This window comes from Plecotus auritus, assembly GCF_963455305.1.
Source record: "Plecotus auritus genome assembly, chromosome: X".
Taxonomy (NCBI): Eukaryota; Metazoa; Chordata; class Mammalia; order Chiroptera; family Vespertilionidae; genus Plecotus; species Plecotus auritus.
The window spans coordinates 40,423,345-40,437,794 of record NC_137784.1 but is presented as its reverse complement, the minus strand read 5'-3'; the positions used below and the strand labels follow the sequence as shown (position 1 = coordinate 40,437,794).

Genomic DNA, 14,450 nt, shown 5'->3' with positions numbered 1-14,450 from the left:
CTGGAGACACCCTTATGAGACAAGACTTGCAAAATTGCAAAAGCCTCTGTGCTCAGCTTGGATGGGGCGGAGTCTCAGGGCAGAGCAGACAGCCTTGGCTTCCCGTCAGCCCTTCCCTATGAGGCCCCTGGGTCTCAGTGTCCCTCGATAATCGCTGCAAACCCCTCTGAGAGAAAGCCGCCCTCGAGTTTAGCCCGCTTCCAGTTTCTCCCCAAATGAGTCTGGGTTCTCAGAAACTCACCCAGAACTGGAGTTCAGTGCAGTTGGGAGCTTCCATCTCCCTCCTGCTTTAGAAAGCCAGCCACATACTCAGCCATCTGTGCACTCAGCAGTCAGTCCTCTCTGTGCGCACGCGCCTCTGGACCTCTGCCTTCCACAGCTCCCCTGAGTCTCAGTGTGCTTTCTCTTTTCCTGACTCCAGATCCCCCCCGAATGAGTCTGGGTTCCCAGAGTCTCGCCCTCACTGGAGTTCAGCGCAGTCGGGAGCTTCTGTCTCCCTCCCACTTGGGAAAGCCAGCCACGCACTCAGCCACCCGTGCACTCAGCTGCCCGTCCACTCCGGGCACTCGTCTCCGTACCTCAGCCTTTTGCAGCTCCTCTGAGTCTCAATGCTTTCCTTTTTCCTTCTAGTTGTAGAATTTCCACTCATCCAGCTTTCCTGTGGTTCTGGATGGTGTCCGTTTTGTCTTTTAGTTGTAGTTTTGATATTTTTGCGCAAAGCAGCAGTTTAGGTGTTTACCTATGCCACCATCTTGGTTTCTCATCTTTCTCTATGGCATTTCTATATACAAACAGTGAACTTACAGAAAGAGAGACTAAGAAAACAATCCCATTTACCATCACACCAAAAAAATTAATATACCTAGGAATAAACTTAACTAAGGAGGTAAAAGACCTCTACACAGAAAACTACAGGACATTGAAAAAAGAGATAGAGGAAGACATAAATAGATGGAAGAGCATACCGTGCTCATGGATTGGTAGAATTAACTTAATTAAAATGTCCATACTACCCAAAGCAATCTACAGATTCAATGCAATCCCCATTAAAATATCTATGGCATATTTTACAGACCTCAGAAGAACTCTCCAAAAATTCATCTGGAATAAAAAAAGACTCTGAATAGCCACAGCAATCCTGAGAAAGAACAAAGTAGGAGGAATCTCAATACCAGATTTCAAGCTTTATTACAAAGCCACTGTTCTCAAAACAGCCTGGTACTGGCACAAGAACAGGCATATAGACCAAAGGAATAGAATAGAGAACCCAGAAATTGACCCAAACCACTATGCTCAATTAATATTTGACAAAGGAGGCATGCACATACAATGGAGTCAAGACAGTCTCTTCAATAAATGGTGTTGGGAAAATTGGGCAGATACATGCAAAAAAATGCAACTAGACCACCAACTTACACCATACACAAAAATAAACTCAAAATGGATAGAGGATTTAAACATAAGGCGGGAAACCATAAAAATACCAGAGGAATCCACAGGTAGAGAAATCTCAGACATGTGCCGAAGCAATTTCTTCACTGATACCACTCCTAGGGCAATGGAAACTAAAGAGAAAATGAACAAATGGGACTACATCAAAATAAAAAGCTTTTGCACAGCGAAAGAAACTATCTACAAAACAACAAGAAAGCCCACTGTATGGGAGAGCATATTTGCAAATGTTATCACTGATAAAGGTTTAATCTCCAATATTTACAGGGAACTCATACAACTCAATAAAAGGAAGATAAACGACCCAATAAAAAAATGGGCAACGGACCTAAATAGATATTTTTCTAAAGAAGACAGAAGGAAGGCCATGAGACATATGAAAACATGCTCAAAGTCACTAATTATCTGAGATATGCAAATCAAAATGACAATGCAGTACCATTTCACACCTGTCAGAATGGCAATCATCAACAAATCAACAAATGAGAAGTGCTGGTGAGGATGCGGAGAAAAAGGAACCCGGTGCACTGCTGGTGGGAATGCAGACTGGTGCAGCCACTGTGGAGAACATTATGGAGTTTCCTCATAAAACTAAAAGTGGAAATCCCATTTGACCCAGTGATCCCACTTCTAGGAATATATCATAAGAAACTAGAAACACGAATCAGAAAGGATATATGCACACCTATGTTCATAGCAGCACAATTTACAATAGCTAAGACTTGGAAACAGCCTAGGTGCCCGTCAGATGACTGGATCAGAAAACTATGGTACAGCCGAAACCGGTTTGGCTCAGTGGATAGAGCGTCGGCCTGCGGACTGAAGGGTCCCAGGTTCGATTCCGGTCAGGGGCACGTACCTTGGTTGCGGGCACATCCCCAGTGGGGGGTGTGCAGGAGGCAGCTGATCGATGTCTCTCTCATCGATGTTTCTAACTCTCTATCCCTCTCCCTTCCTCTCTGTAAAAAATCAATAAAATATATTTAAAAAAAAAAAAAAAAGAAAACTATGGTACATCTACACAATGGAATACTATGCTGCTATAAAAAAGGAAGGAATTCTTACCATTTGCAGCAGTCTGGATGGAAATAGAAAGCATTATGCTAAGTGAAATAAGCCAGTCAATGAAAGAAAAATACCACATGATCTCACTCACTTATGGATAATAAAGAACATTACAAACTGATGAACAAAAAGATAGATACAGAGGCAGTAAAGCATCAAACAGTCTGTCAAATTACAGCAGGAAGGTTGGGGAGGGGTGGGGGAGATAAGAGATTAACCAAAGGACTTGTATGCATGTATATAAGCATAACCAATGGACACAAGACACTGGGGGTTGAGGGCATGTATGGGAGTGGGGTGGGAGGAGCAATGGGAAGATATGTACACATGTAATACCTTAATCAATAAAAAAAAGAACAGAACATACGGTATACCTAACCAAAATGGGAAGTTTTTGGTTAGGTGCAAAGATGACCACCACAGTATTACAATGAATAGAATCACAAAACATGACTTTAAAAAGCTTTTATAAAGTAAGCCACTTATTTTTTACAACATTCTTTTTCCATTTATATATTAGGTTTTTTATATAGATGGAAGGGGGCCACATGATAACCTGGCTAGCTCAGGGAAGGCATGCATGGTGGTCTTGCAAACTCAAAGACCTAAAGTAACCACAAAGGATGGTCTGAAATTAAAACTTTAACTAAAAGCAGTAATGGTGGGTAGTCATGTCCTAAGCTGGTGTCTTCCCTGACAAAGGTCAATCTTTACCTTAACTGAGCCTATTGTCTTTTTGAATCTATGATAACATATCATTAGAATGTCAAAGTAATTTTTCTTTTTTTCCGGACCCCTCAAAGCACAGACACCACTCTGCAGAGACCACAAATACCCTCATCGTTATTGAGTTAACTAGAGGCCCAGTGCACAAAATTGTGCACTTGGGAGGTGGGGAGGGGGGTCCCTCAGCCTGACCTGTGACCTCTTGCAGTCCGAGAGCCCTCAGGGGATGTCCAACTGATGGCTTAGGTCCACTCCCCAGGGACATCCATCAGTTGGACATCCTTAACGCTCCTGCCACTGCCGCCGTTTTGCTAGCCGGCAGAGAGCTTGGCTTTTGGTTGAGCGGTGCTCCCCCTGTGGGAGTGCACTGACCACCAGGGGGAAGCTCCTGCATTGAACGTCTGCCCCCTGGTGGTCAGTGCGCATCATAGCGACTGGTTGTTCTGCCGTTCGGTTGATTTGCATATTAGCCTTTTATTATATAGGATTGTTGACTATTAACTATCCTGCACCCACCTACGTAAAAGATGTATGTTGTGTCTATCATTTTACTTTTTATCCAATCCCAGAGGTTTCTCCTGCTTTGCTTTCTCCCACCTCCCTAATCTATCACCCACTTACATCTCTTCTTTTGATTGTAATGTATAAAACAAGGTAAAAAGGCACCATTCTCCGGAGCACTATGTCAATATGTTTAGATTCTGCTTTCCAGCAACTATTGACAGTTTGGCTCAAATAAACTCACAAAATTCTTTATAGGTTTGAATGTTTTCTTATGTTAACACTTATATATCCTAGATATTAATCCCTTAGTGATTTAATGATTTAAATATCTTCTATCGTTTAACATTGTCTATGATAATCTTTGCTGACCAAAAATTTTAAATCACAATGTGATAAAAGCCAATGTTGTTTTTTTCTTTATGATTTTGCCTTTGGATTTCTGTTTTTAAAAAATTGTTGGCCTCCTTAGATTACATTAAGTGTTGTACATTTAGCTTTACCTCTTCCATTTATGTCTAATTCCTCTAAATCTCACTTTTGCATATTGTGTAAAGTAGGGATCCAGCTATAGTCTTCAATTAGCAAAGTATCTCACTATAAACTAAAAAACAATTGGTTGTTTTTCTAGTGCTTTCAGGGGCATCTTTATCATAAAGCAAATTACCATATATACTTGAATGTATTTCTGAGCTCTTTTTTTTCCTGAAGCACCATTGTTTTATGTATTTTTTTCTTTTTAAATGAAATTTATTGGAGTGACAGTGGTTCATAAAATTATACAGGTTTCAAGTTTATAATTCTATAATACATCATTTGTATATGCTGAACTCTCTTTTCTGTTCCTTTCTTTACTTATCAGTTCCTACAAGGGTACCGTGTCATTTTATTACTATGGTTTTAAAGTATATCTTAATATCTAGCAGGGTGAATCCTTTGTCTTTGCCCTTCTTCCTCAAGTTGATTTTTAAAGTGATTAGCAATTCATGAAAATGCTTCCATTATAAATGTAAGTACTAGTAAGTCTATCAACTTTCCCCCAAAGTCATGTTGGAATTTGATTTGAGACTGAATTGAATTTGCAAGTTAATGTGAAGTGGATTGGTACAATTATCATGTTAAATCACCCCAAATGTGGACTTAGTATATCTTAATTTAGTCAAAACTTCCTTTATATTTTTAAAGTTTTTAAATATTTTCTGTAAAATTTTGTGCTTTCTGTGTTGTTGTTTCCTAAAAACTTTTAGATTTTATTATTTTAAGGGATATCATATATATATATATATATATATATATAATCAGAGAGGAAGGGAGGAGGGAGGGGGAGAGAGATAGAAACATCAATGAAGAGCTCTAGCCGGTTGGGCTCAGTAAATAGAGCCTCAGCCTACAGACCACAGGGTCCCAGATTCAATTCCAGTCAAGGGCATCTACCTCCTTTGCAGACTCCTCCCCGGCCCGGGGCCCTGGTCAGGCTTCGTGCAGGAGGCAACAAACCGATGTATTTCTCTCATATTGATATTTCCATCTATCTTTCCCTCTTTCTCTAAAAATCAATGGAAAAGTATCCTTGGGTGAGGATTAAAAAAACACACACACACAAAAGAAACACCAATGAAGAGAATCATTGATCAGCTGCCTCCTGCACGTCTTCTACTGGGGATCTAACCCGCAACCCGGACATGTGCCATGACTGGGAATTGAACAGTGACCTCCTGGTTCTTAGGTTGATGCTCAACCACTGAGCCACACAGGCCGGGCAAGGGATACCTTATTTTTTATATTTAATTTTCTAGTTATAGCAAGGGTGTCATAAGTTTTGATTTTTTGTGTGTTCATAAATATAGAAAGTTTTCTAAACATATAGTTTTTTAAATGAGACTGTTAGCCCTAGCTTGTTTGGCTCAGTGGATACAGCATCAGCCCTCAGACCCTGTTCCCATTTGGGGCTCATGCTTGAGGCAATGGGCCAGAGGCAAAGACCCTGCCGTGCCTGTGTAGAAGACAATCAATGTGTCTCTCTCACACTAATGTTTCTCTCTCTCTGTCTCTCCCCTTCCCTTCCACTCTCTCTAAAAATCAGCAGAAAAATATTCTCAGGTGAGAATTACAAAAAAATAAAAATAAATGTGACTGTTAAAGTCTATTAGGTTTACCTCTTAATGATTATGTTCTCTACAAGTAATGGAATTTATATATGTCTTTTTCAAATTCATGCATTTCCTATGCCTTTCCTTTATGTTGGTCTTATATAATATTGGTCACAACCTCCAATACTATATTAAATTATTGTGACAATAGAAAGAAAATGTGTTTTTTTTGTTTTTTGTTTTTGGTTAATGGGATGGCATCTATAGATTTTCCATTAATTATTTTATTTGCTGTAGGTTTTTATATATGTTGAATCAGAAAAGTTGCTTCCTACTCCTAATTTTTTAAGGAAGAATATAGTTGACTTTGACCAGAACACACAAGAGGCAGGGGGAAACAGAGCCATCAACTAAGAGAGAGTGTACAGGGACAAAAATTTTCTTGAACAAATGATAAACTGATTCTAACATGAAAGCATGAAAATATCAAGCACTTACTGTGGGCCTTGGAGCTTAGGAGAGGGAAAGGCAAAGGGAGACTGAAAATGCGCTGGGAGTTCTCCTGAAAGGGAGACAGGCCTGGCACTTTCACAGGCATTATTTACTCACTACAAAACTCAGCAAGACCAGTAATCTTTTTTTAAAAGACATGTTTTCAGAGAGAGGAAGGAAGAGAGCGAAAGGGATAGAAACATCAACGATGAGAATTATTGACCGGCTGCCTCCTACACACCCCCTACTGGGGATGGAGCTGGCAACCTGGGCATATGCCCTGACGGGGGATCGAACCGTGACCCCCTGGTTCACTGGTCCACGCTCAACCACTGAACAAAACTGGCCTGACAAGACCAATAATCTTAACCCCATTTTATATTTAGGGAACTGGAAGCTCTGAGAGTGGGACTTGCACAATATTGCACAGCTAATATGTGACAGATTAGTGATTCAAAGAAAAGGCTAGATCATCTCAGAACCTCATGTTCTCTCCACTATATTCACCCCCTAATTCCAAAAGAGGAGTCACCAAACATTTGTAGCAATGATACATCATAGGGATACTTGTGTTACTCTATTTTGGTGCTTCACTTGAAGAACGCTAATTTGGTGTATAAATTCTAGAATATTCCAGAAAAGGTGGTGTCATAAGTTTATGCTTACACTTTCTATCAGGGGTGGGCAAACTTTTTGACTTGAGGGCCACAATGGGTTCTTAAACTGGACCGGAGGGCCGGAACAAAAGCATGGATGGAGTGTTTGTGTGAACTAATATAAATTCAAAGTAAAGGAGCGGAAGGGAGAGCAAGAGAACCCTCCGCTCTTTCGGCTCCGCGGGCCGGATAGAACAGCCGAACGGGCCGAATCCGGCCCGTGGGCCGTAGTTTGCCCACGGCTGCTTTATATTCATCTTCATGACAAATAAAATGAAAAAGCAATGCTTTAATGATACTTTCAATTTTAATTTTAAGGCAGCCCACTTGCATAATGACTGAGATGAATAGGCTGATTCAATGTTTTAAGGCATTTTGTTAGGCAACAAGAAAAAAATGGGTCAAAGGAGAAGAGATTTCATTATAAAAATAAATATAAGAAGGAGAATGAGGAAGAAGAGCAGAAGAGGAAGAAGAAGTAGCAAATATAAGACATATTTAGTAAGTGTTGGGTGGTTGAGGGGAACTGGGTAGAACTGTTAGGGGCAGAAATAGAATAGTGGGGCCTAGCTATAATCATAAGAAATATTAATCATGCTCTGTTTGTTCTGTTCTGATTAGAGAAAGAACATTCTAACCTGGCTGAGAGTTGTATGCTCCTGGACATGGAATGCAGTCCATCCTCCTTTACCCAGAACTGCCTATCATCATGAAAGATTAACAACCTTGTTGCTGAAACAGTCTGGTTCTGAGGCACCCGCCCTTTGCGACTCCTCCAACTCCCCAGCCTGCATTGCCTGTAACCTGTAACCATTATACCTTGCCTACTTCCCCATGCCTGTAATTGCTACTTCCCCATGTAATTTTTGTCCTTCTACCCAATATAAGCAGCTGGATTATGGAGAGAAGTAGATCAGATTTGTGGATAACCTTTTGCTCTCCTTTCTGCTGGCATTGTTGGAATAAACACTCATACATGATTCAACCCTGCCTATGCTTACTTGGCTCAAGTAGTGACAGGCAGCCCAGAACCATTGTTTGTCTGATTTTATAACTAGATATCACTGCCAGATTCATGTGTTCTCTGCTCTCATCGATGACAAGGGATACCAATTATGACCCCTAAAATCTATCCCTGTTTGTTACAGAAAATTTTAAGTGAAGGAAAAACATAAACATTCAAACTTGTCCAAACATCTGGATTACATGCCCTGACAAGGGACAAGCCTTACTCATAAAGTTTCCTTGGGGACAGGGTTAGGGAAAGCAGTTCATTTTACCTGAAGCTGCTCGTGTGACTGTAATCAAAGAAGCACTGAGAGCCAATGCCAAGCACTGAGACCTATGAACCAGAGAAAAGAAGTTCTCAAAGGTGATCAAAATGAAGGGCTTCTAGAAGCAGGTGTGGAGCTAAGTTTAGCAAGCTGGGGAGGTAAGAGCAGATAACTGAAGGGCAAAAGAGTGAATAAGAAGAAATCTGTGTAAAGACCCAAACAGCAATGTTTTTTACAGCTTAATTTGAGGCCCGTCGTAGTAGTGTGATGCACAGACCCTTTAAAAGGCCTTGAATAGAATATAGAGCCAAAAACACTTCTAGTTGTTATAGCATCCCAAATAAGGCAAGGATTGTAAAGAAATAAGATTTTTTATAGCAGACAATGAAGTATGGTAGCAATCATCTCAGGTAGAAACTGCTGTTTGGGTTCTGTACTTATTTGTTTGCTAAAACAATACAAAGTTACTTTGATTTTCTGAACTTATGTATGCTATCCCAATACTCCATTGATGGTGGTTTGAATATCCCATTGATTTTGATCTCACTGGTTACTGAAGCACATTCTTCTGGGAACCAGGACAGCTCAATTATCCCAAATTGTTTCAGTAGCTACAGATAACTGAGTTTCGGTTGACTCAGTGGTCCCGGAATCTGGACAGCACAATTATTCTAAATTGCCCCGGTGGTCCCAGATAATGTGTTTCTGTTGATCCAGTGATTCGTAGATACTTTAGATAACTAACTTGCTCAATTTCGCTTCTGTAACTAAACCAGGTTCCTCATTCCAGACCCAAAGATGTAATCAATACCTTTATGATATTCTGCCAATATAAGGCAGATGTGGCAAGCTGTTCGGGGCTGCGAGGTCTGGAGCACTTTTGCTCCCTCATATGCCGCCGGCTTTTAATAAATGACTCCATAATTCAACTCTTTGAGGCGTCCTTTGTAAGATGGGGGTTACACTACAACAACTACATCTTACTTGATAAAATTTGATGATATTATTACTGTGTTGCTCTACTTAATTAAATTATATACATTTTAGAAAAAATTTTATCTAAGCTAACCATATTTTCTGATCCAAAAAGTAGGCATGCTAGTAGGGTTAGAATATTTTTCAGTGGAACTAACTACAAAATCAGGAGGTATTTACAAAGTTTAACCTACAAGTATAGGATTTAGCATTCAATTAAATATATTTGTGGTCATTTTCATAAAAATGGCATCAGAAAATAAGTCAGTTAGAGAAACACAAATACCATATGATTTCATTTATATGTGGAATCTAAAGAACAATATAAATGAACAAACAAAACAGAAATAGACTCATAGACACAGAGAGACTCATGGTTGCCAGAGGGGAGGGGTGCTGGGGGACTGGGTGAAGAAAGTGAAGGGATTAAGAAGTACAGATTAGCAGTCACAAATTAAAATTTTGTGGGATATAAAGTACAGCATAGGGAATGTAATCAATAATTTTGTAATACTATGTATGGCACTAGTTGTGTACTGAAAATATAAAAGGTACTTTTTGTAAAACCTATGATTTTTGCCTAATCACTATGCTGTACACCTGAAACTAACTGTAATTGAAACAAATTTAAACATTAACAAAATGGCATCAGGCTTTCAGTTTAAAATGTAACCCCTTATTTCTAAAGCTGTTTTTATAAGAAAATAAGGTTTGATCTACACCACTTCAACTTAGAACACCTTCCCGCTAAATGTTTTAAGCCGTGAACTGCCTACATAGCAAATTATTCACTGAAAAGTGATTTTAAAATGATGTTGTTTTAATCTTTTCTAATAGGTGTTACATGCAAATATATAAAAATTCAAACAGCACAAAATGATACATAGTAAAAACTTGTCTCCTTCCCACCGCAATCTCTCAGTCTTCCTCCCCAGAGGTAACCTCTGTTATCAGTTTCCTTTGTATCCGTCCAGAGAAGAAAATCACTAAAATGTCCGTAAGGAGAGGACATGAGGATAGTGACCAGAACAGGGAGGAAGGAGTCCAGTGAGGGGATAAAAGCATACACAAAGGGGGGAGGCAAGAGACAAGAAAGTCATCCTCAACTAATTTATAAATTTGTCATTAGTTCACCTTTTTTTAGAGAGCCCCAAGCCTAAAGCTTTACTTCCTAGTAGCAAAACTTGCTATACCAAAAGTGTGCAAAGGCTGAGCATCTGATTTCAGGTTCCTTAATATTTTTTCTCTACAATCAAAACACTATCACAAAAGTAAAATGTGTAGATGCAATCTCGCACAAAGCTATCAAAATTCTAAAACACGGCTTCTTGAAATACTTGTAACTTGGCCTCCTCCTAGTCATTTAAGGAGCAAAATATGTGAGAGGAAAAGGGGAAAATTTTAATTAGCAAATGTGCAATATATATGTTAGCTCATAGAGAAAAACAGAAAGTTGGGTGTTTTCTCCCTTAGCCATCAGATTTCATTCCTGGTCCTCCTCTGTCCACTACATACTCCTAAATTGACATTTCTATCTGTGTCTTTTGCTATGCATTGATCCTTTGACAGCCAGGCCCACCCTTTTCCCCTCCCCACAAGGATGCAGATGCTTTTCTGGACAGGCCCTTCTTTTACTAGTAAAAGTAAATTTTTATTGTTGAAAGTATTACATATGTCCCTTTTTTTGACAGGCCCTTCTTAACTTTTGCAACAGCATGGATGGAGCTGGAGAGTATTGTCCTAAGTGAAATAAGCCAGTCAGAGAAAGATAAATATGATATGATTTCACTTATATGTGGAATCTAATGAACAAATTAAACAAACAAAACAAAAACAGACTCACAGATACAGAGAAGAGACTGACAGCTGTTAGAGGGGAGAGTATTGGGGACTGCGTGAAAAAGGTGAAGGAATTAAGAAAAAACACACCAACAACTCATAGACACAGACAACAGTATGGTGATTACAAGAGGGAAAGAGGGGTCAGGGAAAGTAAAAGAGTATAAAGGGGGGATAAATGGTGACAGAAGGAGACTTGACTTGGGGTGGTGAACACACAGCATAATATACAAATGATGTATTATAGAATTGTACACCTGACACCTATATAATTTTATTAACCAATTAGAGGCCCAATGCACGAAGATTCGTGCAAGAATGGGCCTTCCTTCCCCTGGCTGCCGGCACCGCCATTCCACTCCGGCCCCGGAGCCGCCTTTCCGCCTTCCCACACTGCCCAGAGGGCTGGGGCGGTGCGGAACGCCCCTGGCCGCTTGGCACCTGTGTATGCAAATTAACCCACCATCTTTGTTGGATTAATTTGCATACTCACTCCTGATTGGCTGGTGGGCATCTTGAAGGTACGGTCTATTTGCATCTTTCTCTTTTATTAGTGTAGATGTCAACTCAATAAATTCAATAAAATATTTTTAAATGCAAGAATTAAGTATTTTTTAATATCCCAAATACAAGAAGACCATGAAAGACAAGCCAAAATGTTTTAAGTTTGTTCTGAAATGATCAAAACATCATGTTCATTGATAACATCATTCGTTTTTCAGGATCTGCATAACCTAATGACCATTTCTACGTCATCCAGGTGTAACAAGAAGTATACCAGAATTTAGAATTCAACAGAACTGGGGAGGAGGTTTTCTCCCTACAGGAAAAAAAATATTTAGAGCAAGAAACTAGATTAGATGGCCCGGGAGATTACAGGTGTCCGAAAAGCCTGAATGCTAAGAGCACAACTTTTTAGGTATGTTGAGAAGGAAGAAATGGAGAGAGAAGCATGGAGTGAAGAAGAAAGAGCATAAGAATCGGGTTGGAGGTGGGGGTGGGGGATAGAGATTTGAACTGTGGTTGTATATACTTTAAGGAAATGGACAAGAGGAGAGGAATTTTATGAAGCTTTTTTGTTTGATATGCTGTGAAGCCCTACATTGCCTCTTTAAGAAAGTCAACAGAAAAGGTTTTCTGTAAGAAAAGCTTTTGAAGTTGGATTTGTGTACAGGCCGGATACAAGTCATTCACCATTTCATCTCTCAGCAGGCAGGATTGCTGATTGGTTGCACATTGCCTGGACCATAAGAAGCTTGAAGCCTTTGCATTCTCTAAAACCCAGTCAAAAATTCTATGTAGAGCACCTGATCTTATCAAACCAACCCATTCCTGGAAAATAAGGAAAAAGAGCAGGAAGTTCTTGGTCTGACTAAACCTGAAGTAGGCTCAGCTCTGAAGTCTGCAAAACCTAGCTTCAAATCCCAGCTCTGTCACTTACCAGCTATCCTCAAATTATACGTATACTGGTCTCAGGCTCAGTTTCCTCATTTGTAATCTGGAATTCAATTAACTGCCCAATATCCACTGAGTTACTCAGCCCAAAAGTTTTATACTGAGTACTGAGCCACCAGGTTCATGGTCAGCCTACAGCCTCTTGGTATGTTATCCACCAGCTGGAGTTCCTTGTGCTTCTGGAGGAAAGCAGAACTGAACTGAGGAGCCATGGAAACAAATGGAGAGGGGCAGGGGAAGAAATGCTCTGTATGGCTGAGGTGGTTGCAGAAATCCTCTTGACCTTGTTGGGGGGCTAACCATGTCTAAAATCCTGGGTCATTTCAGTAAAATCTAAGAGGGGAACTGAAAACTACTGTGTAGTTTACCGAGGCATAGTTTCACTTACGCAACAAAAACCAGTGCTGGGAAGGGTTGGAAGTGAAGGTGGGGTTGGTATGGGGGAGGGGGTTGGGCAGGGAAGCTGTACCTCATTAATACTGAGAAGGCTTGACCTTAAATAACAAGATTATGCAAGAGGCTGATCCTAAAAGCTGCCATTTACTTAGTGCCCAGACACTAGGGAGCTGTCAAAGCAGATGAGGCTTTGGGCACCCTGACCTTTCCCATTCCAGGAGCTAGGCCAGCTGCTTTTAGGTGGCAAAGTGAGGTGTCGAAGTGTGACTCAGGCAGAATAGGGCATAGGCTCTCACTGCCCTTGACTTTCGTGGATGAGGCTGGAAAACCCAGCTTGAGAATGATGGACCCGCAAATTCCACTAAGAGGTGCTGAGATTGCCACCTTTCCTAACTGAGATTATCTTGCTATATGGCTTAATCCATCTGGAATCATCTGCGGGTCCTAGCCCCAGATATAACCCACTGATCTTATTGCTAGTCTGGCTTTAAAAAGTAGTTAGAGCCTGGCTGGTGTGGGTCAGTGGGTTGAGCATCATCTCATGCACCAAGAGGTCACCAGTTCGATTCCCATGCCTGGGTTGTGGGCTAAATCCCCAGTAGGAGACAGCTAATAGATGTTTCTCTCTCATGGTCCCTGTTCTTGAGCAATAATTAACAGAGAGGTGGATTCACATGCACAGGTATGTTATGCTACATGAAATTGAACACTCTAATATAAGAATAAACTAAATGTTATGGGATTGAAGTTTCCAAGCTGAGATCAATACATTATAAGATATTAAAGGACTATAGATATAATTTTGAAAATACTTACCATTGGACCCCTTCTACCGTGTGAGGACACAAAGAGAAGTATGTGACCTGGAAGAGGGCACTCATTCGACCATGCTGGCTCCCTGATCTTGGACTTCAGCCTCCAGAACTGTGAGAAATAAATTTCTGTTGTTTATAAGCCTCCCCCAAAATACTTACTGTTGGCAATCTTTAAGAAATTATAAAGAATTAAAGATTTTGTTCAATGGACCAGCCATGTTATAGAACTGCTCAAGCAGTTAATATGATCTTAGATTAAATGAATGAACTATTGCTCCCCTGGTCAGGCCATCCATTTTATGGATGAGGAATCTGAGTCTGAGAGTTTAAATATGTATTCCAAGGTTGTAAAGGTAATGAATAGGGCTGATTTATCCATTAGGCACAGTAGGTACAGTGCCTAGTGCCCACAATGCTTTAAGGAGCCATTAAAAAGGTTTTATTGTCTTTTCTTAAATCAGAAAAAAAATGAACATTTAGGTTGGAGGAAATGTTTTACTATATATTAATATGCTAGTGGCCTGGTGCACAAAATTTGTGCATGGAGAGGGGGTTCCCTCAGCCCAGCCTGCACCCTTTCCAATCGGGGACCCCTTGGGGGATGTCTGACTGCCGGTTTAAGCAGTCGGACATCCCTCTCGCAATCTGGGACCGCTGGTTCCTAACCACTCACCTGCCTGCCTGCCTGATTGACCCTAACTGCCTCTGCCTGCC

The 14,450-nt window shown here is 40.4% G+C and overlaps 1 protein-coding gene across 1 annotated transcript in view; it reads right to left on the bottom strand.

Moving 5' to 3' along the window:
• The window catches only part of LOC308239355 (toll-like receptor 13), a 49,474-nt gene that overhangs the window by 16,486 nt on the left and 18,538 nt on the right, over nt 1-14,450 (bottom strand). Inside the window, exon 2 of the mRNA XM_080652166.1 lies at nt 13,738-13,845. Within this exon, the coding sequence (XP_080508292.1) occupies nt 13,738-13,802 (65 nt within the window). The 5' untranslated portion in view covers nt 13,803-13,845. The remainder of the gene's footprint in view (nt 1-13,737; nt 13,846-14,450) is intronic.